The sequence below is a fragment of the Chiloscyllium punctatum genome, chromosome 11 (assembly GCF_047496795.1).
Source record: "Chiloscyllium punctatum isolate Juve2018m chromosome 11, sChiPun1.3, whole genome shotgun sequence".
NCBI classification, from domain to species: domain Eukaryota; kingdom Metazoa; phylum Chordata; class Chondrichthyes; order Orectolobiformes; family Hemiscylliidae; genus Chiloscyllium; species Chiloscyllium punctatum.
Genome location: NC_092749.1, coordinates 101,135,094 through 101,159,734, shown reverse-complemented (window position 1 = coordinate 101,159,734; position 24,641 = coordinate 101,135,094). Strand labels below are relative to the sequence as shown.

At 39.6% G+C, this 24,641-nt stretch overlaps 1 protein-coding gene across 5 annotated transcripts in view; it reads left to right on the top strand.

The window, feature by feature from the left end:
• Positions 1-596: 596 nt before the first annotated feature.
• The window catches only part of ralgapa2 (Ral GTPase activating protein catalytic subunit alpha 2), a 564,918-nt gene continuing 540,873 nt past the window's right edge, over positions 597-24,641 (top strand). For all 5 annotated transcript variants that reach the window (XM_072581416.1, XM_072581412.1, XM_072581414.1 and 2 more), the window contains exon 1: positions 597-971. In XM_072581416.1, coding sequence (XP_072437517.1) covers positions 866-971 — 106 coding nt within the window. In that variant the 5' untranslated portion in view covers positions 597-865. The remainder of the gene's footprint in view (positions 972-24,641) is intronic.

Genomic DNA, 24,641 nt, shown 5'->3' with positions numbered 1-24,641 from the left:
TGCATACACATACAAATTTATGGGCTAATCTGTATTTGCAAAATTATATTTTACTTTACTCAAAAAATGCATAACCTACAGTCAATCCATGTAAGATTCTGTAAATCACATTTTAGAAATAGAATCAGTCTGACTCAAGACTGGGACACAGACAAACTTTAACCTCACACCTTTAATGCATTGTCTGAGCTGAAATGACACATTTCTTTAGAAAACCTAAAGTTATCTTGAGACTACAACTTAAAAGGAGTTCTGGGTTTTGCATAGATATCAATAAATCAAAACTAACAAAGCCATTCTAAAAGATGAAAGACCTAATCTAAGTTTGTTTAATATATTTCAGCCACATAACACTGTAAACGTTTGCAAAAATTCTGTGTCTTATGGTCCTGCTCCACAGCCACCTGATGAAGAAGCAGCGCTTCGAAAACTAGTGCTTCTAAATAAACCTGGTATGTAATTTTTAACCGTGGATGAGGATGCCTTGAGACCCCACCTCCACGCAGAGCGCTGTGAAGGACTTCGATGTGCGGAGCCAGGCAACTTCACGAAGCCCCGCCTCCACGCAGTGCGTCAGACGTCAGAGGAGGCGTTACCCAACGGGGTGGGTGGCGCGCGAGGCGGACCCAATGACCGTTGCGCGTATGGCGGCGAGTTCCGTGTTTACACCAGGAGAACGGGAGGTGAGCAGAACGCCGTGTTAGTGAGGCGAGAAAGCCGGAGGAAGAAAAGGGCAACAAAAATAATAGAGGGAGCTGAAGGGCCGGCGGAGATGCGTCGGGCAGCTTGAGGCCGGCTGTTGAAAAGGGGAGAGCGCGGTTGGAGTGCGAACAAGACGGAGGTTTCGGGCCGCTCGCGGAACGGAATGTTTTCCAGAAAGGCTCATGGAGATGTCAAGAAATCTACACAGAAAGTTCTGGACCCAAAGAAGGATGTGCTGACCCGCCTCAAGCACCTGAGGACTCTGCTAGGTTGGTAACCAGGCGGGCAAACGCGGGAAGGGTATGGGTATGGGGACGTGCGCCGACACAACTTGGGGGTGGTGAGGGGGAGAGTGAGGAATGGGCCGTATGGGTCAGCCTCTCCGCTCCGCCTCACCTCACCTCGCGCCTCCGCCAGTGAAGGGCATCTCTACAACTGGTCCAATCTAGCGGGAAGCGCGCAGGCGCCGTCGAGGTTGTGTGGGCAGGAAATCCATGAGGGCTCAATAAACGTGACGGTCGGTGCAATCCCAACAAATAATAACCGACTCCCCCACCACCCCGCCATCAAAAAAGTAAAGTTAGCTTCTCACATTCACTCATCTCCTGCCCTCCCACCCCACAATACACGCATCTCATCTCTGATCCACGCACCCTTCCCTTGACACCACCACCTTTCCCCCCCCCCCCCCCCCCCCACACGGCACAGTGACCCCATTGTGCCCCCTCCGCCCTGGCGCTGTCTACCCTTTGTGCCCCCTACCACCCTGGCACTGAGCCCCTTGCATTGCTCCCCACCCCACCTTGGTGCTGTGTCCTCCTTGTGCTGCTCCCCCCTCCCTCACCCTGGTGCTGTGTGCCCCTTGTGCCACCCCTATACTCAGGTGTGTGACCCCTTGTGCCTTCCCACTCTGCTGTGTGACCCCTTGCACCTTGCAACCACTCCCCTCACACTAATGCCACTTTCCCTCTCTCCCTGCCATCCCCCCGTTGCACCACATATCTGTTGCCCCTGTAATCCTGCACACCGCATGTCTTTTGCCACCCTGTCCCCTCGCCACATTGCTCTCTCTCTTGGGCCTTCCACCTGTTAGGTCCCCTGTGTCTCGCAAACTCTCCACATCTGCCTCTTGCTTCTCCTTCCCCCCCTTCTGTCCATCCCTGTTTCATTTCCACTCAAAACTCTGCATCCCCCAGTCTCCCCTCTTCTATCACTCTCACCATCCCCCAAACAACTCCATTTTCCTGGCCCCTCCAACTCACCAGGCTCCACGTAACCTCCCTACCCTGCACTGGACCCTCATCTTCCTGTGTCGCTTTCCCTTTCCGTTTCTCTCAATGCACTGCTTTCTCATATGCTTCCCCGAGAGAGTAGGTAACCTGGACTCATTATATATGCAGTCAGATTTCATGAGCTGTCACATTTTCAGAAGGCAAAGATAATCTCTTTTCTATGTGCTTTTTGTCATGGCTTCTTTCTGCAAGCCAGTTATTTCCATTTTGGCACAAAATAAAATTGCTTTTGATATTAACTTTGCTGGACAGTTGTGAAGTTGAGAATTTTAAGCAATATTTAAATGAACATCATTGTTCAGTTTGAGATTGGTTATGCATTGTTATTGAGAAACAATGCACTGTATTGTACTATAACTTGGAACAGGGTATTGGAGTTTTCAATTTTAAATATCTAGTTAATCAAGATTCTAAATCCATGTATATCTCCTGTTCAGAAAGTTTAGAAACAACTGGAAAATGTAAATAGTTCTATTATGCTCTAATTGTAATTGTATGGCACTTTGGATATTTCTGGACTTCTAAGTATTGAATTGTTGCATTATATGTGTGATTTTGCAGAAAGCAGGATAGAAACCTTTTTCATAAGTTTAGACAGCTTTCGTTCTCATGGGTTGAAAAAGCGTAACTGTCTTTGAACACTTAGAATTTTTTTCCTTCTACAGAGTTTCTTTGCACCTGTACCTCAATTGAGGTTTATGTAATATTAAATAAAGCAATTAGGTGTGACCTTGATAGACATCCTTAATTTTTAGGTGTAAATTAATTACTGATTGCAATTAATTGAGAATCAGTATGAACTGCTTTGCTTTCTGCTATATGTCAAATCCTAATTTTCTGCATCTTTGTTTGAAGAATGATTTGGAGGTGCCGATTTTAGACTGGGGTGTACCAAGTTAAAAATTACACGGCACCAGGTTATAATCCAACAGGTTTATTTGGAAGCACTAGCTTTTGGAGCACTGCTCCTTCATCAGGTGGTTGTGGAGCACCAGATGAAGGAACGGTGCTCCGAAACCTCATGCCTCCAAATAAACCGGTTGGATTATAACCTGCTGTCATGTGAGTTTTAACTTTGTTTGAAGAATGATAGACTCAGAATTCGCAGAGGAGTTTTTTTTTGATGCTTGTTTGCTTGGCTGGAAACACAATGTCTGCAAAGCTTGTTGTGGTCAGCTTGTGATGGTGGCACTGCAGAGGGATTTGAAGCTAAATTAACTCGAAAGCATTCAGTAAGCCTTAAACGTCATGGTAAAGTTCATTGTGCAGGCTATGTTATCATGGAGAAGAGTGGAGCACCGGGTTCTCTAGTTTCAGTTTATCTGAGGACATTAGGAGAGTGCTGCCGTTTGCAGAATCCAGGCAGTGAGGACAAGAGAGGTCCCTGGAAGCCATCGATAGTGTGAATTAAAGAAGTGTAAAAACAGTATTCACTTGATTTGGCTGAGAAAGATTGGAACTTGGAGAACCCTGATGTATGCTGTATGATACAAGGCCTATTGAATTCTTTACTTACTGATTAACCAAACTTAACTCTTTGGGATGAATTTTGTGCTTAGTAAAGGAAACAATGCTGCGGTGGTGAATGGAACATTCCATTTTGTCTACTTTTTTCGCAACAAGCAGTCTGGGTCAAGTTGCCACAGTTCGAGGCAAATTGGTATTCTCTGTATTCTGACCAAACACTTTGATTCTTTCTAATTCAAGGGCAAACATGTTTGTGCATTGTTATTTTTCAGCACATCTCTTGGCTTTTGAGTGAAATTGATATTTGTGCTTAATTGGGAGCAGTTTTATGCTGCATGCCAAATGCATTGGCAACTGTATTGTTTTGTCCCAAATGCAGTTTTGCATGGGATTTGTACAGCTGCTTAAGGAGTTCATCAATTAGGATTATATATGACCTCTACGTCCTCGGCTAGAAAGTCATGTATCATAGCTTGCGAATTCATCTAAATTCTTCTCTTCCCATCAATCAAAATATACACACTTGTAGATTTGATATGGAAAAATGGCATGTTTAACTTTAGATTTTTGGAGAGCATTTGTTTGCAGATCAAATAAAAATGTTTTTTGATTTTTCAATTTAATTCTACCTCCTTAGATAACAAGAGGATCACCCATGGCATCACCTATAGAAAATCAGAATTAAATGAACTTTTAAGTTCAAGTGATTCTATGGGTGTATTATTGGGAATTTGGAGCTTTTGGATTTTGAGTTGTTGTTGACAAGTAGAAGAGCTTGAGTGATAGCAGGCATAATAATAGAGAATATATTAAGAGGCCATCTAAATTTTAAAATTGTTATCATCCTAATTGATCAGCTGTCTTCCACTTTTCGCGGTTGTATTTTGTTTGGACTAAGTGTGACTGCTTAGTTGTTGACTTTTATTCACTTCAGCTGTTTTATTACTTGCAGGTTGCAACTGTCATTTGCTAATTCAGGGATTAGATCATTACATTTTAAGTTGCACTTCCTCTATCTCAGGGCTTGAATCCATCTCTAGACACCTAAGTATTCAAGGCTATTGACACTTTCAAGAGATGACTAGGTAACTTAATTGTCTTCTGGGTACACTGACAGTCATATGTAATGCCGTCTATTGTCATTACAGATGAAGGTTTTAATATCTGATCTGAGGAGTATGACACAATAATATTGCCCAAGTAGGAGTGTACCATGTCCAAGGAAATTTATATACATGATAGCTTCAGTCTTTCTACTCCATTGAGTCATTTTAATATTTCAAACAGTTAAGTGGTCAGTCTTCCAAACTGAAAGGTACATAATTCAAATTTTGCAGTCTTTCTTGTAACTTAACTCTTTAAATCTTTGTACAAATCTGTACATGTGTCTCCTCAACAAATGTTATGTTTTCAGATGAGGTGCCAAACCTTCATAGACTCATACAGCACGGAATTAGACCCTTTGGTCCATAAAGTATTCTAAATAGGATGTCACCGAGGCTTTATATAACTGCCCTTAAACAGTTTAATAAATGTTTGCTTAGTTTTTACTGATTTGTATACGTGGATAACCAATTGTCATTCACCAGTGTTTCACAATTCATTAAAATATATGATTTGTCTTTATAAGCTCCAAGCCGGATCACTAAATGCTGAAGTGATACACGTGATCAGCAGGAGAGGGAATCTATACTAAATGGTACAATTTTAAAGAGGACGCACAAATGAGTTGATCTGTTTGAGGGGGTTAGTTTATCAACTTGACTTGGCTGACCCAATGCATGATGTAGCTTTGAGAAACAGGTCGGCAGCTGAGAATTTTGTGGCATATAATTTGTCTCCAACTCTCCATAACTTCTCAATGATTTGCATAGCACTTCTGCGGAGTTTGCTGGAGCACTGTTCACTTGATTACATGAATTCAGTTGCTACAGCACTCAAAATACTTGACACGTACAAACCACTTTATCTTCCAAACCTATGACCTTGTACTTGTGTTTTAGAAGAGTGTGAGACAACCTTATTTAAACATACAAAATTCTTAGGAAACTTGACAAGGTAGATGCAGAAATATTATTGTCTGGGAGTGTCTGTGATCAAAGAAAATAACGTCAGTCCGATTAAAAATGAGAAGAAATTTCTTCTAAGGGTAGTGAATTTATGGAATTCTTTAGCATAGAGAATTGGAGATGTATCATTACGTGTACTCAAGGGTGAAATAGATTTTTCATCAGTAGGATTATGGGAAAAGACAGAAAAGGGGAGTTGTGGTTTATCAGATTAGCCACAATGTCATTGAATGGCAGAGCGGACTTGAAGGCCAAAAATGGCCGACTTTTTCCCCTGCCATTTTTGCTATTTCTTAAGAAAGACATCAGAACCATAGGAATACCACAACCACTTGCAAGTTCCCCTCCAAGGGACATCTTTACCATGTCTTTACTGTTGCTTACTCGTGTATTTGTACATGAGGGGAAGCTTACTACTTGTCAATGGCAATTGGGGTGGATAATAAATGCTGATGTAGCCAATGATATCCTGTGAGTAACACAAAAGAGTTTCTGAAATTGTCATTAAAAAGCCAATGGTAACTGTAACTTTACAAAGAAAGATGGGGTTCATGAAGAAAGTAACAAAATTTATAAATTTCTGGTTAGATGTTTTGCTGTACTGTTTTGCCAGTTCTGAACATTACTGTGTAGGATATCAAGGGCTTAGGAGAAAATCTAATGGAGGCTTGCCAAAATAGTACTAGCATAAGGGAATTCAGTTCTGTGTTGAAAATAGAGAAGCTAGAATTGTTCTACTTAAAGCCAAAAGCATGAAGTGGAGGTTTATTAGAAGCGTTGAAACTTTTATGTGGTTTTGATGGCATAGATGAGGAAATACTGATTTCACTGTAAGAATGGAAAGGAAAATATTGAGAAACTGAAAAAACAAAAAGGACGATACCTAACGTGTGCATTGTCCAAACCTGAGGAAGCTGGATAAGCAGCGGTGCCTCCTCTTTCTGTTTTTTGTTCTCTTTCTTTATCACTCTTATGCTGTCTCTTGCTTTTTAGCTCAGTCTTTCTAGGCACTTCAGTTTTGATGGAGACCATTTAGCTGCTGGAACTCAGTTATTAACTGAAAGAACCATACCACAAGATTTAAAATTTTATACAAAAACCCTCCCGTATTGATTTTAAAAAAGAAAATGCTACCCTTGAACGCAAAATTCTCCAAAGCACAATCCTTATCCTACTTTTAATTCTGCACAAGTTACCCCATATTATGCAGAATCTTGTGGGTTTCTTCACTTCTGAAACTAAACAAAGATACGCTGAGTTCTCAATAATAAATTAAATTTTACTTGGTGTTCCTGCTGATCTCCAAGGTATGAGATTGTTTGGGGTCCTTCCAATAGCATTTGGCTAGGCAGTCCTTCAACTCTTCTTAAGCATCTCGTGATTTTGTACACCGACTTAATGCTTTCTTGTTAAGTGATTCCAAACCAGAAAGCCCCCGCTTTTTTCCTGATAGTAGTCTTGTTACTGATCTAAGCTCTTGGAAAATTCTCTCTCTGCTTCTCAAAACCACTTCTGTCACCAACTAAATTGCCTCTGTGAAAATTGCATAATTAAAACCAAAACAAATATGTATCTCCATGCAGTAGATCCCTGTGTCAAAATGGTAAATTCTACATGTCCAAGGTAGAGACATCACCACATTAACGTTACTATAAGATATACTCCTAAAATATATGGGTAATGAAATTAAACATTTTTGAAAAAATATGTACACAATATATAATGTTTATGACACAAACAAGATACAGGTAAAGCTGCACTTGAATTTACACAAATTCTTTGATAAGATATGATAATGCTGCTCCTTTGACAAGGTTATGTTGTCCTTATTTTTTTCTACCCCGATAACCTTTCACCCCTTGCTCCACCAGAATCTATCTATCCTTGCTGAAAATATATTCAAAAGCTAAGTTTCCACCATTTTTTCAGAGGTGTTAAAGACACAGACTCTGAAAAGTCTGGGGTTGAAGGGTTTCAGGGCCAATTTGATTACAGCTAACAAATACTGCCTCAGGCAAAAGGTTTTTAAGTTTTAATTAAAAAACAGATTGTGAACATACTTTTTGTTGGTACTGTAGCTCTACCTCACTGAACAATACACCTTGGATGTAGCTGCAAGAACGTTGTGTGAATTTCTCCTTCAGAAATTGAAATGCCTTTATGTATTGAGCTGGAACCCATTACTTAGCAGAGGGATTACTGACTAAAGGGCACAGATTTAAAATAAGTGGTAGACCGGTTACAGGAGAGAACTGTCTTCACCTAAAGTGGCATTAGTCTGGGACTTCCTGCCTCAAAGACTTATAAAGGTAGAAGTGTTCATCTCACTTTTTAAAAAAAGTAACTTTTTGACATGCATTTGAAATGCTGAAATCCACAAGGTCACAGATAAGGAATGGGAAATGGGATTAGGCTGACTAGCCATTTTCTTGGTGACACACATAATCACAGACTTAAATGGCTGTCCTCTGTGCTATAATGCTCTACGATTGAGATCATAAGAAGCAGCAAGATAATAAGCAGGTTACCTTTTTGTGATGTTGATCTCGGAACAAATCTTTGACAGGATTCATGGAAGATCCCCAGTGCTCTTGGGCAAAGCAATGGAATATTTTACACCATGTTGGAGGGCACATAGATTCCTTCAACACTTGAAGCATTCCGTTAACCCTCCTACTAAAATGAAGTTTCAGCCTAGTTTACAAGCTTGTCTCTGGAGTGGAGTTTGAGCAATGATCTTGTGAATCAGGGAAGAATTTTCCACTGTAGCATAAGTATCATTTCCAAAAAGAGTGGACCAAGAAAAGGCATAAGTGAATGAAGGTACTGCACAATGGGGATGGTAAGTATTAATAAGTACATTTCAGTTTGGAGGTAGCTTCACTCTTGTGTAAGTTTGGAAAACAAATCTGAATCGAAAAATATTAGTTAAGAAGTTACAGACCTGCATATTAACTGATAAATCAATATTTTGAATTCATTCATTTCCAGTAGTTTAAGGTCAGTATTTTCATTTGAATGTTTTAAGGCTTTTTTTAGCAGTCTTATTCTCCATTTTAGTGAATGAAGTGACCATAGCATTTTAGATGTATTTGAATGCCTTGTCCACAGCAAGAAACAGCTCTTTTGGTGAATTGTCTACTATTGTCTGTTAAGTTATATTGTAGAAGCACAGATACTCATGTATATTGGGAAGGAAGGTTAATTTGCATAACATTCGTTTCAATGTTTAATGTTCAGATAAATAACTTATCAGACTTGCCTACTACATATGTACATGTGAATGCTGAGCAGGAGTAGGCCATTCAATCCTCAAGACTACACCCCATGTAATAAAATCATGGATGATTTAATTGTAACCTTATCTGCATTCTTGTCTACCCCTGATAACCTTTTGCCCCTTGCTTCACCAGAATCTATGTATCAAAGAACAAAGAAAATTTACAGCCCAGGAACAGGCCCTTTGGCCCTCCAAGCCTGAACCGATCCAAATGTACTATCTAAATCTGTTGGTCAATTCCTAAGCATTTGTATCCCTCTGCTCCCCACCTACTCATGCATCTGTCCAGACGCATCTTAAATTAATCTACTGTGCCTGCCTCTACCACCTCTGCTGGCAACGCGTTCCAAACGCCTACCACCCTCTGTGTGAAGTACTTGCTGTGTGTATCCCCCTTTAACTTTCCACCTCTCACCTTGAAAGCATGACCTCTGGTTATTGAATCCTTCACCCTGGGAAAAAGCTTGTCACTATCCACCCTGTCTATACCCTTCATGATTTTGTAAGCCTCAATCAGGTCCTCCCATAATCTCCTTTTTTCAAGTGAAAACAAATCTAACCTACTCAACTTCCCTTCATAGCTAGCACTTTCCATACCAGGCAACATCCTTGTAAGCCTTCTCTGCACCCTCTCCAAAGCGTCCACATCCTTTTGGTAATGTGGCAACCAGAACTGTACACGGTATTCTAAATGCGGCTGAACCAATATCTTGTACAATGTTAACATGACTTGCCAGCTCTTATACTCAATACCCCGTCCAATGAAGGCAAACATACGATATGCCTTCTTGATCACTCTATCCACCTGTGCAGCAACCTTCAGGGTACAATGGGCCTGCACTCCCAGATCTCTCTGCCTATCAACTTTTCCCATAATTCGCTCGAGAATTAGACTTGCCTAAATGCATCACCTCACATTTGTCTGGATTGAAAGCCAACTGCACTTTTCCGCCCAACTCTCCAGTCTATCTATATCCTCCTGTATTCTCTGACAGTCCCTTATGCTTTCTACTACACCAATCTTTGTGTCATCTGCAGACTTGCTGATCATACCAACAGTGCCCTCTTCGAGATCATTTATGTATATTACAAATAACAGTGGCCCCAATACTGACCCTGTGCAACACCACTTGTCACCTTTCTCCATTTCGAGAAACTCCCTTCAACTCTGTCTCCTGTTGCTCAACTAGTTCTTTATCCACCTAGCTAGAATACCCTGCACACCATGTGACTTCACTTTCTCCATTAGTCTACAATGGGGAACCTTATCAAATGCCGTACTAAAGTCCATGTATATGACATCAACAGCCCTTCCTTCATCTAACAACTTGGTCGCTTCCTCGAAGAACTCTATTACGTTGGTAAGGCATGATCTCCCTCGCACAAAACCATGTTGCCTCTCACTATCTTTTCTAAATATGAATAGATCCTATCTCTTAGTACCCTCTCCAGCAACTTCCCCACCAACGACGTCCGGCTCAATGGTCTGTAGTTACCTGGAATATCTGTACTACCCTCCTTGTACAGAGGGACAACATAAGCTACCCTCCAGGCCTCCGGCACCTCACCTGTATTTAAGGATGCCACAAAGGTATCTGTCAGGACCCCAGCTATTTCCTCTCACGCCTCTCTCAGCAATCTGGGATAGATCCCATCCGGTCCTGGGGATTTTTCCACCTTAATAACTTCTAGCATACCCAACACATCTTCCCTACTTATGCCAACGTGATCCAGACTAATCAAACTTCTATCCCTAATATCAAGATTCATCATGTTCCTCTCCTCAGTGAACACTGATGCAAAGTAATCATTCAGAATCTCACCCATTCTCTCAGGTTCGGCACACAGTTTTCTTTCATTGCCTTTTAGTGGACCAATCCTTTCTCTAGTTACCCGCTTGCTTCTTATATAAGAATAAAATGTTTTAGCATTTTCCTTAATTCTGCTTGCTAAAGTTATTTCATGACCCCTTTTCGCCCGCTTGATTCCTTGTCCTACTCTTCCGATATTTGTTCAGGGCCCGTTCTGTTCTTAGCTGCCTAGACCTTATGTATGCTTCCCTTTTCCTCTTTGCTAGTCGTACAATTTCTCCTCTATCATCCATGGTTCACCAATCTTGCCCTTCCTGTCCTTTGCCTTCAACGGGATATGCTTATCCTGCACTACCATTAACCTATCTTTGAAAGCCTCCCACATCTCAACTGTGGACTTCACTTCAAATAGCTGTGCCCAATCCACATTTCCCAGCTCCTGTCTAATTTTGATATAATTGGCTTTGGCCCAGTTTAGTACTCTTCCCTGAGGACCACTCTCTTCTTTATCTACGAGTATTCTAAAACTTACAAACTCACTGTTCCCAAAGAAATCCCTCACCGCAACTTCTACCACTTGTCCTGGCTCGTTCCCCAGTACCAGGTCCAATATGGCCCCTTCCCTCGCTGGACTGTTGGCATATTGCTCCAGAAAACTCTCTTGGACACTTAATACAAATTCTACTCCATCCAGACCTCTGATGCTAAGTGTATCCCAGTCAATGTTGGGAAAATTAAAATCCCTCATCATCACGACCCTATTGCCTCTACATCTATTCATAATCTGTTTACCTATTTGTTCTTCTACCTCACGCTCACTGTTGGGAGGTCTGTAATACAGCCCCAACAATGTAACTGCATCCTTCTTATTTCTCAGCTCCACCCATAATGCCTCACTAACCGAGACTGCCATAGTGTCTTCCTTTAGCACAGTTGTGATATCGTCCCTGACCAGTAACACAACTCCACCCCCTCTTTTACTTCCCTCCCAGTCCTGTCTGAAGCATCTATATCCTGGAACATTTAGTTGCCAATCATCATGCCCTTCCTTCAACCAAGTCTCTGTGATGGCAATAATGTCATACTCCCAGGCAGCAATCCAAGTCCTAAGTTCATCTGCCTTACACACTATACTCCTTGCATTAAAGTAGATGCATTTCAGGCCACCAGTTCTTCTGCGCTCACCTGCTGTCTGCCTATTCTTCCCTTTTATTAATGTTATCTCTATCTGTTATCTGTAGTTACCTGGAATATCCCTACTACCCTTGCTGAAAATATATTCGAAAGGTTAGTTTCCATCATTTTTTCAGAAAGATGGTTTCAAAGAGCCTTGATCCTGAGAGAAAATATTTCGCTGAATGTCTTTTTTTTGGTGACCCTCAATTTTCATGATCCGTTATCCCAAGTTCTAGATCCTCACTTAGAGGAAGCATCCACTCTTACCCTGTATAGCCCTGTCAGGATGCGATCTTTCAATCAAGTCATCACTTACTTTTCTAAATGTCAGCAATTGCAAACCTAACCTGTCCAGTCTTTCCTCGTAAGACAATCCAGTTCTTTCAGTATTGGTTTGATAGAGTTTTGCAATTGCCTTCAATGGATTTATATCCTTCCTTAAATGACTAGTACTGTGCACAAACTCCAGATGTTCCCCTAATGTGCACCAGGAGCCCTGTAAACTTTGTGTTAAGTTATTGTGTTCCTATTTTATTTTTCCTGCCAAAATGGACAATGATACATTTTTTCATGCTTGATTTATCCTAAATTTGCCATTTAACTAATTTATCAATATATTTTTGTAGCCTTTTTGTGTCCTCTTTACAATTTACTTTCCTACCTGTCTTTATGTTGTCAGCCAATTTGACAACTGTACCTTCCACCTCTTCATCTAAGTCATGGATATAAATTGTAAACAGTTGAGGATCCAGCATTGATCCCTGGGCACACCACTCGTTAAATCTTGTGAAGAGAAAAAGACCCATTGATGTTTGCTTCCTGTTAGCCAGCTAGTCTTTTGTTTATGCCAATACATTGCCCTCGACACCATGATCTTTATTTTCCACATTAAGCTTTGAAACCTTGTAGAACCTTCTCAGTTGTTTTCTCGAAATCCAAGTACAGTGCATCCTCCAGTTCTCTTTTATCCAAAATACATATTACTTCCTAAAATAACTTTTTGTAAATTGGTTAAACGTTAAACATTAAGCTAAAACCAAGACCGGGAGACATTTGAAACAAAAACAAATTGTTGGAGATATTCTGTGAATCTGTCAGCATCTAGTCCAGTTCTGTTTCTGGTCAATGGTAAACTCCAAGATATTGACATTAGGGTATTCACTGGTGATACAATTGAATATCAAGAGTGTTGGAGGCAGGATGATGGCGGTTAGGTTTTCTGTTGTTGGAGATGGTCATTGTCTGGCACTGGTGTGCTGTGAATGCTACTTGCCATTTGTCAGCCCAATCCCTGGATATTGTTCAGATCTTGCTACATTTGAACATGGACTGCTTCAATATCTGAGAAGTCATGAATTATAAAGAACATAGAAATAGGAGCAGGAATAGAGTATTCACACCTTCGAGTCTACTCCACCATTCGATAAGATCACAGTTGATCATCCAACTTAGTTCCTGTTCCTGCTTTCTTCCATACCCTTTGATCCCTTTTACCCTAAGAACGATCTCTGTCTTCTTTACATTGTTCAGTTAGCAGTAATGTGATGGAGGGAATGTAACTAATGAAGAAAATGCTTGGGCCAAGAACACTACCATGAGGGATTCCTGCAGAAATGTCCTGGCACTGAAATAAAGGAGTTACATTTATCTTCTAATGGGATCATCCCTGAACCATGTGAGTTTTGGAAAATTACAACCAATGCATCAACTATCTTGTAACCACTTTCTGGACCCTCTGACGAAGTCCTTCAAGTCTTGAAGCTGTGGGCTGATAAATGTGTATTTTAGTCAATGCCAGTTCTCTGGTTATTGTAATTCTCCCGAGTCTTTCCCTTTTGTTTCCTGATTTACTTCAGGGATGTTACTTGCATCCTCTATAGTGAAGATTTATTAAAGTACCAGTCCAATTTGTTTGCCATCTCCTTGTTTTCAATGATTACTTCTTTAGATTCACTCTTTAGAGGACCAACACTTAGTCATTTTTGAAACGTGAAATATCTTACTATGCCTTTATATTTATTGCTTTATCCTTACAAGGTACAATGTCTCCCATTTTCGATGTTTTCTGATCAACTTGTTCAGTTATGTTATTGTACACTTCTGGAGGCGGTGGGACTTGAACTCAGGCCTCCTAGCTCAAAGGTAGGAAGAATTACTACGCTGCACCACAGACGTCCATTATGCAATTTTTAAATAAAATCAAAGTTGCTTTCAGAAATCAGCATGAAATTGATTGATTAAAAAGAAAAGTTACTGCTCTGAGAGGATGTGTCAGTTATTTTGTATTCTTTCAGTGCATTTCATTGAATTTAGTTCTGCTTGCTTAAGATTGTACCTATCCTAGAATGATATGTTCACATCTAGGCTATGTGAACTTTTCAGATTAAAGCAATTGTCAGCAAAGAGCATCTGCTTCACTTTGTGTTTACTATAAAATGTGGTACAGCAGCATATACTTGATTAGAGTCCCTGAAAAATTGTACCATATTAGTATGATTTTTGGCAACCTGAAATACTAGTGTACATGGAAATAATGTTATTTTTCAATCTATGAACTTAAGAAATAACAGGATTTTAATATTGAGTATAAAATGCAAAGTAAATTGCTGGAATTTGATATTTAGTCAACTTCGATCCTTTATAGTAAGCAGTTAATAAATATCTACGGTTTTAAACACACAAACAAAAGGCCTGAAGAGAGATTACTTTGATTTGTAATTTTAAATGTGGTGTAACCCTTGCATTCCTCAAACTCTAATATGTTCAATTTCTCACCTGCAGTGTGTCATGGACTTCTTTCTGTATGCTACCTGAGAAAAAGTAACACTTAATTTTCTGCAACAGTGTGTTAGTGTCCTTACGTTGAAGCTAGAAGACCTGGGTTCAAGACTTATCTGGTCCAGAGCTGAGATTAGATTAGATTAGATTACCCACAGTGTGGGAACAGGCCCTTCGGCCCAACAAGTCCATACCGACCCGCCGAAGCGCACCCACCCATTCCCATTCCCCTACATTTACCCTTGCATCTAACACAACGGGCAATTTAGCGTGGCCAATTCACCTAACCTGTACATTTTTGGACTGTGGGAGGAAACCGGAGCACCCGGAGGAAACCCACGCAGACACTGGGAGAATGTGCAAACTCCACACGGTCAGTCGCCTGAGGCGGGAATTGAACCCAGGTCTCTGGCACAAATCCCTGGACAGTTCTTTAAAAAGACTACTCATAGTGTATTGAGTTGTCAATTGATTTGTGAAGGGAGTTAATGTTTTGAGCTTTAGAATTGAATTGGTGTTGAGAATGTGTGTATGGTATAAGCAGGCAGGGAAAGAGATAAGTTCACGTTTTGTGAAACAAGAGGTTCAGCTGAGCATGACTAAGATCAGATAAGAACTTTAGATTTAACAATGGGGTGCTGGAGGCAAGGGTAATGGGTTAACAAGGTGGCAAAGCAGCCATTGTGTAGAGCCATGTACATCTCTATGACAGTGTGTTTTGTAAGATGCTTTAAAATGCAAGTTGCAGTGCTGATCTTCCGTAGAAATGGATACAGAACTGGCTTGAATGTAGAAGAGACAGTGGTGGTGGAGGGTTGCTTTTCACACAGGAGCTCTGTGATCAGTGGTATGCCCCAAGGATCAGTGGTGGGTTCACTGCTTTTTGTCATTTATATAAATGATTTGATTGTGACCATAGCAGGTACAGTTAGTAAGTTTGCAGATGACATCAGAATTTAAAAGGCATCGGATGGGTATATGAATAAGAAGGGTTTATAGGGATATGGGCCAAATGCTGGCAAATAGGACTAGATTTATTTATGATATCTGGTCATCATGGGCGAGTTGGCCTGAAGGGTCTGTTTCCATACTGTATGTCTGTGACTCTTAGGGGATGTTCATTATGAGATTATTGTTTATTTTGATACCATAAATGCTAAACAGAGTAATTACACAACTTGGAAACTTTAGAAGTGCTTTCAGTTTAATTATTTTCAGCAAATGGCCTATGGTACATCCCCAGGGGTAGATGGGAGTTGAACCATGACCTTCTGACCCAATGATAAGGTAAAGTTGCAGTAGTAAAAGAGGGCTATTGGGTTGCTCACCAATTAGAGAGACATGACTGGCATTGTTTTAACCTGAGAGTCATCACACCGTAGGCAATGGGCAAGGTTGAGAGTTGGGACTTTCATGTTGATCTCAGCCAGTGTAGGACTTGAACCATGCTGTTATCATCACTCTTATCAGAAACCAACCATCCAGTCAACTGAGCTAACTGACTCTGACTCTGACTAGAGATAGGGGCATTAATGCTGAACCACGAGACTTCAGTTTGTTCAAGAATAACTGGCTGGGTGATATTGGTTAAGATGTTGAGTATCTGGAGTACACACGTGAAATGGATATGTGTTTGGATAACAGGGTAGATACTAGATAAGAATCAGACATGTATACTGCTGCAATCTGTAAATAAATTATCAAGAATAGGGTTTCTACTTGGTTTCATACTTCAACAGTTACCTGAAATTAGAATGCGTTGTCTTGTTTGAAGGATGCTCATTCATCTGTACCCTTAGGGCAATAGTTCATCAGCATGAAAACTGAAATAGTGGAACTTAAAGGTGTTTGGATTTTTGGAGCTAATTGTAGTTTTGTTTGCAAACTTGTGACTATTTGCAAGTCAGTTAGCTTGCTGGTGTATCAGTCATTTGAAGCTTAGATACCTACGGTATGTGACTTAGTTTATTTGTTACAAAACAAGAAACCATGGAGGTATTGTACTGGTTTGCAATGGAACTTGCATTTGGAAATGAAATGCCTGAATCTTTCATAATATGTCCTTTGGCGCCATTCTCTTCCTCATCCAAATTCTGTTCCTTTCGAGAATCAGCAAATTATGAGGTTGAGTTCCCAGACACATGATGATAACACTCTTTATGCTTTCAGACTGTGTGAATATGCCTGATATTCAGGCCTGCGTAGCAATAACCTTTCCCACTTAAACATTAGTAATTGCCACTGCTTCCAACTTCCCAATGCCAATGATACCATTTCATCGTTGCTATTGTCCATGAGCCAGACTGTTGGCAACATTGATCTTCTGTTCAAAGTGGGTTACTATTGTCAAAAGGACAAAGGAACAGGTCCTCAAAATTATTAACCAATTAGCTTAATGTGAGCAGTGTGAAAGATATTGAATATTTGAATAAAGGTGGAACTGAAAAATATCTAGAATCTGAAAAATAGTATACAGCATGGATTTCAAAAGGGAAGGCTACGCTTGGACAACTTTCAATCTTGAACAATCCTTTGAAGAAGTAACAGTAGATAAAGAACATCTTGGGAGTATTTTTACACTTGATTTCAAAAGACCTCTGCATCCTACAGTATTTTGGACTCAACATGTGCAGTCAGGGCAATTAGAATGATTGGATAGCTAACTAGCCGTAAAACCAAGAATGAGGTCTTGTGGGTCAGTGGTAACCTCTCAGCTAATGATCCAGGTTCAAGTATCACTTGCACCAGAAGCATGTCATAGTATGTCTCAGCAGATTGACTAAAATAACTGAAACCAACAACAGTGCGTGTTAAAAGTACTTGATTAGTGGTGCTGGAAGAGCACAGCAGTTCAGGCAGCATCCAAGTAGCTTCGAAATCGGCGTTTCCTGATGAAGGGCTTTTGCCCGAAACGTCTATTTCGAAGCTACTTGGATGCTGCCTGAACTGCTGTGCTCTTCCAGCACCACTAATCCAGAATCTGGTTTCCAGCATCTGCAGTCATTGTTTTTACCTTAAAGGTACTTGGTCAGGCTTGGGGGAAAGTTGAAGATGGTGTTCCAGAGGAATCCATGCTGGTACCAGTGTTATTCGTCAGTTATAGAAATGATTTGGACTTGGGTAAATGAAGCACAATATTTAAATTTGTGGGTGACACCATAATGGGGGTATAGTTTAATGCTGAGCAAGACTTTGACAAAATATAAGGAAACAGAAACAAACTTTGGATGTGTTCTGCAGACCTCCAACTTTTTGAACTCTGTTAAATTTGTGCAGTTTTCAGTCTCTTTTTCACATTTGTGGCTGTGTATTCTGTTTTCTGTTACCTAATTCTGGAAATCTACTTGTGTCCTATTACTATTCTGTTTTGCTTTAAGAACAGCCTTAATATCCTTATGATTTAACAAGCATATAGTCATGATCTTAAGGCCTCCTCCTTCCACTTTGATTTGTTTTCCTCATTATGCTTCTGTCAGGAAATTTGATATGATTTATAGAACATAGAACAATACAGCACAGAACAGGCCCTTCGGCCCACGATGTTGTGCCAAACTTCTAACCTAGATTAAGCACCCATCCATGTACCTATCCAAATGCCGCTTAAAGGTCGCCAATGAATCTGACTCTACCACTCCCACGGGCAGCGCATTCCATGCCCCCACCACTCTCTGGGTAAAGAACCCACCCCTGACATCTCCCCTATACCTTCCACCCTTCACCTTAAATTTATGTCCCCTTGTAACACTCTGTTGTACCCGGGGAAAAAGTTTCTGACTGTCTACTCTATCTATTCCTCTGATCATCTTATAAACCTCTATCAAGTCACCCCTCATCCTTCGCCGTTCCAACGAGAAAAGGCCGAGAACTCTCAACCTATCCTCGTATGACCTACTCTCCATTCCAGGCAACATCCTGGTAAATCTTCTCTGCACCCTCTCCAAAGCTTCCACATCTTTCCTATGTTGTTAAAATTGTCATATAGATGCAATTTATTTCTAAAACAATGTTGAATCCTAGTTTCTGCTGAAGTGGCTTCTGATTTTATCTAGATTTGCAGTTCCTTGTGAAACCAAGAGAGACTTTTGTAGATGTGGTGTCTGGGCGACATTGGGAGGTCTTATTTTCTGGTTAGCTCAAATGTTTTGCTTTGCAAATATTTGACTCAAGTCATGGGTATTTATCCACCATTATAAATAAACCCTTGATCAGCTGTAATTCAGTGATTAAAGTTCAAAATAAATGGATATATATCCTCTCGCGTTGTTCATGTTGCATCAGATGTTATGCTTTTGCAATTTGAAATACTTGGGTGTAGGCTTGATGGAGGATTGAATATGGCCACTGAGGATTTGTAAAGAATTTGGGAAGGATATGTTTGGATGCAAATGTTTCTTTTTTAAAAATATGATACCTATGAAGTTTTTCAAAGCAAATACAGGCACATGGTTATGGAATTGATTTGTTCATTTGCCAGTATGTAGTGCTCAAAAATAACCTAGTCTATAACCATAATTATTTTTTATTCTACAAGATGATTGTAATTTCTATACACCCACAGATAGAAATGCATTTGAGCAATTTTCCTTGGTTGAGGAAATGGTCAGGATGTAGAAGCAGCAAGACTTGACATGCACTGTAAATGGGTGATTTTATTACAGTATTTTGGTGTTGTGTGTTTTATTCCTGCTCCAAAATATGATGCCTCTGTTTTTGGAAGGAAGGCAATCTTAAATTTAAATGTGACCATTGTAAACAGAGAAAGCTTGCAAAGAATGTTGCTGGTAAACCCTAGGGATTGTATTTGGCTGCTTGATTGAATTTCTGAATTCTGCTGACCGTGACCGAAAGCCCTACTTCAGGTATATGAGAATTACATTGTTAGAGAATGTTCAGATACAAAAAAATTCTAGCTTTTTTTTAAAATCAGTGACTTAAAAAACTTCACAATGCATAAATAGTGGAAGAATTTAAGCAGTTTTGGGCAATGTGCTTAAAGATCCACTAATAGTCACAGGGTGTCATTGAACTGTTGAGTTCAACAGTTCGAGTTTAGAATTGGCCTTTTTTTCTTCAAAGAAGCACATGGGTTGGCTACTACTTGCTTTCGACCGAAACGTCGATTTTTACTGCTCCTCGGATGCTGCCTGACCTGCTGTGCTTTTCCAGCACCACTCTACTTCAGAATCTGGTTTCCAGCATCTGCAGTCATTGTTTTTATCTACTACTTCCATTTGCCATTATATGAATTTTTCTCAAAATAGGGTCTTTTCTCAGAAAGTTGGCTACGTGTGAGGTCTGAAATAATCATTGTGGTGCAATACGGAACACGTAGGCCTAAGTTATATTGATGGTGGCTATGTTGCTCTTTACCTAGCAAAAGTTTAACAAGTTCAATCTTTTTAAAACTTGTGCACTGAATTATAACATTATGATAATTACATGAGTCTGCCTCATCATACTTAGTTTTTATTGCAGTTTGGAATCATGCTGGACTCCTGATTCATATCACCAGTTTTCTGTTGTACATTTAAAATAGTTCTGCATTGATTAGGAAACAGAAGAATTCTGGATCTGTAAGTTTGTTTTAGCTAATAAACTATGCTGAAAAGTAAGATGAAAAGAATGATATGATTTTGGAAGTATTTTATCCATTTTACTTTAGATATTCTTGGCTTCTGTATGTCAGATAACACACGTAGATGTTATGTCACAGTCTTGAGTATTTATACCTGTCCTGATGTTGGGTAAATTTGAGTATATCCTGGGCAATGATCGGAAACTCTTTTCATTGTGATTTTTTGTTTTATTATTATACCTTCGTAGGATTTTCCTCGTAATTGAGAATTTGCAGAATGCCTGTTCTCCAGACCTGTTTTGGACCTTAATGAAAAAGAAATCAACAGTAAATGGGAGAAAATGAATTCACAACAGAGGCCAAATCTTGTGAAATGAAATATATAATAAATAGTTCACACTTGTACACTAAACTACTTATATATTTTCTTGCATTGTAAATCTTCTTCCTTCATATTGCAGCTGTGTGAGCCATCTTTGGAATCCTGAGTTGTCTAACAAATTCAAGTTAAAAGTTTATTGATTTGAACATTCTGGCTAATAATGACACTGAAGCAATTACAGGACCTTCTGTTTAAATAACTGTTCATTTCACAAAGATATCAAATGGACAGTTTGAAATTATTCAAATGTTACATTTGTGTTTGAATTGAGCACCTTGGCTCCACCTAAAACAAGTTGTCAGCTTAAATTGGGGTACTGGTCATTCTGTCGTTAACACAAATTCGCTATAACACGATTGAGGAATTGGGAACACAGTTTCTAAAGTGCCAAGTTTTAAAGCCTGCATTGGTTCTGACATAACTCAGTCTCCATTAGTTTGAATAGTGCTGCTGTCATGTGATTTTCTTATAATACAGAATTGCATGAGAATGGGACTACCATGTGACAGCAGAACTGACTATGATTTTTGAGTGAAGTCTGTTTGACTCCTATGTGGTGTGATTGAATTAAAGGGGCCAGTAACTATCTTGCATTTAAACTTGACATGGATTCTGAGATGGTGGGAATTGGTGGAATTCTCCATTGATTTGTATTTGGAGTTTGACTGTTCCCAAATTGATTAATTTGGATTCGGACTATATGTTGGCTGCTATTTTACCTGAATGGACTGGTGCATAGTGAAGTGTTTAGGTCAGTTGAAAATTAACTTTAAAATGGATAAATAATGTCTATGTAAGTTCAGTAAGGAAATTGGGAAAATGGTGTTTGTTGTGAATGTGGGCCTCATTAGTATTTGATTTAGTGGGATGACATACATGCATTTAAGTGAAGGCTAATGTACGTGAGGCAGAAAGGAATGGAAGGATGTACGTCCTGATAGGGTGAAGGAAATAAGTCTGTGGGACATATCCTTTCAAAGTAGAAAGACAATGACTAGCTCAACATTGTAGAAGAGCTCCATGACTTCTCTGCAGGATTGCAGCTTGCCTGGCAATGATATGATGCAGTTCAAGTACAAATTTCAGAGATTAAAGATATAGGTTTGTTATTTGCTTTTGAGGGTGCTGACAATATTAATAACAAATTTGGCACTTGCTCGAAGCTTCCTTGTGAATTCTCTGTATGTATTCAACCATTATGAGACCTAATAAAGTCTTAAGTGTTTAACTGCCTTTTAAAAATCATTTTTGCAAACAGGTAAAATATAAATAATTGGAAAGCCACTATATTTTAAAAAAAATGAGAATAGAAATTATATTACTTCCCATTCTATTTGCATTTATCCTGTGATAGGGCTAGACTTCATACTTTAATAATATGATATAGAAGTTGATTATTGAGTAGTAACAGTCACTTTTTAGTGTTTTTTAAATTTAAAATAATGCCTTTGGCTTGTAGAGAAAAAGCATTTTTACTATCACTTCCTCCTTACAAGTTTGCATAAAAGCTGAAGGGTATTGTCTTAGCTAAATAGTTGATGTGACCTGGTCAGCCACCTACATAAGGGATCATGAAGTGTAGAAATAGGTTTTGAATTCCATCAGTTTTTGACCATCTTGCAATTTCTTAAGTTATAATTGGTACTTTTTAGCAACGTGACCCTTTGACATCCGATCGTGTCTGACAACTTGAAACATAACTTAATGATAACTAAATTTGAACATAACTAAATCATTGAGTGGGGGAAAAGAAACTATTATTAAGATGTCTACTTGAGCTTTTGGAAGAAGTGGCTTTCCTGTATTGAAGTTATTGATTACCGTTTTCATGTTAACATAGATAAATCCGCTGGATCTACTTTTGTCTTTTGGAAATATTGTTGCAAGTGAATCAGTGTTATTGTCTATGAAATGGATGTATCCAATTTGGGGAGAGATGGGGAGAAGTGATGGTAAGTTGTGGTGTGTGGGGAGGTTTGATGGGTGGTGAGGGGAAAGGAGGTGTATGGGCATGGTGGAGGAAGAGTTGACGTTGGACATTTGGAGGAATATGAAGATTTTGCCCTGACATGAAGTGAAAAGTCAAGTAACGCAATGTTGAGGACAAAGCAGCATGCTTGGTTGGCATCGTAGCCACAAACATTAACTTCCTCACCCCCAGTAGTAGCAGACAGAATAGTAGCACCATTTACAAGTTGCGGTGGAGAAATTCACCAAGGCTCCTTGGAGTTCGTCTTCTAAGCCCACCACTATCATTTACAATGACAAGTGCAGTAATACATGGGATCACCACCAGCAAATTCCTCACCATTCGACTTAGAAATATGTTACTGTTCCTTCTTTGTCTCTGGGTCAAAAGTTTAGAACTTGTCTCCTTATGACATTGTGGATGTATCTCCATCAAATGGAATGCAGGGATTTGAGAGGCAGCTCACTGTCACCTCAAGGGCAATTTGGGATGGGCAATAAATGCTGGCCCAACCAGCCCTGCTAACGTTCCCTGAATGAATTTTTTTAAAGTTAGGATTTTACATTGCAATTTATTGGAAATCCCATTTCGAAGTGTTAACCTATTTTACACTTATGAGATGATTGTTAAGTGATACTGCTGGCTCCAGTTAAAATATAAGTAAGTACGTGTGACAGAGTGAGTGCGTTGAGCAGACTGCCTATTTCCTAACCTAACAGATGCCTCTTATAGCATTAACATTTACTTTGGATTGGTTTTAATTATTATGGTACAAAACCCAACTGTCAGGAGTTTTTCAAAGTGATCATTGCCAGTCACTTGAAACAAGTTATGCAAGTTCACTTACAGATATTATATTGCATACTTCATATTTTTATGAAGCCAAATCAATTTGTGGTGATAGAGAATGCACCTTATGCCTATCTTGTTAAATGCAGTGTATGTAAATTAGTACCAAATACACACACTAGTTAAAATACAGAACAACTTGAAACAAAACTAGGAAGAAGTGTTATCTGTGACAACTTAGTGTATGAGGTTCCTGTATATTTAGCAAGATAAGGGTGAGGTTGACAGGGAAGTACTTTCAAATATAAACTGCTGTTTAAAATACAAACACAAAGATTTTACTGTAGTGTTCCCTTATCCTTTTAAGGAGAGGAAATGCTTGAACAGTTTCCATTAGATTAATGATGGATGAAATACAGCTAATGGACTTGCTGAAAAATGTCACTTTCTTTTAAACCACTGGGACAGGAAAATGTGAAGTGATAAGATAAGAACTGTTTGCCAAATTTTGCTAAAGTGGCAGTTTTTCAAGTCTGTCGTCATCAATAAATGGATTTTGTCATGTTAAAATGTTCAACATATAATCACCTTCCATTGTGAAAACATCTGTTCTGTTTGAGTTCTTTTCATAATATGGATGATATGTCTGTAAAGAGAGTTAGCGTGCTTTCTGCTTTTATGTGCTAGTTTGGTTCTCATTTTCAAATGACAGTGCTGTTTAGCAGCAACAAGAAAAAAAGCCAACTGTGTTTTAGTATTCAACCTTTCTGGCAAGTCCTCAGCTGCACCACCTTGTGACACATGGGAACTAGATCCCGCATAGCCCCCTTGCTAAAGCTTCAGAGGAAGCTAAGGAGTTTTGGGCACTCAGATGGGTGTGTAGACTCACCAACATGTGGACAAGCCTGAGTACTCAAATCAAACTCCCAGCAAATAACTTGGGTGCCTTGTGAATACTAAAAGGAATAATCACCACTGACAAAAATGTGGAGCGGAGTACCAAGACAGACTTATGCCCAAATATATCATCTTTACAGCAATTTCTGCAATCAGCTGATGTCCAACACAGTGCCTTATATTCCTTTGGACTTTACAGAGGTCAAGAGAGTGACTTAGGCATTTGAGGGCCTTCATAAATTATCCCCAGACTTGTGTCCCAGAGAAAAGACTCCAGTTTTGCTGCAGACTATTACACAACACAAAACAGCAATTATGAGTACATGTCCAACTTGATTTGCCTCGCAAATGGGTTCTATGAGCTGCCTCAGATTAGTAAGACATTGTGTTTTACTGGTCAGCCACCAACTCTCAAATCATGTAGACCCCAAAGTCCATTTGGTTCGGGGGATAC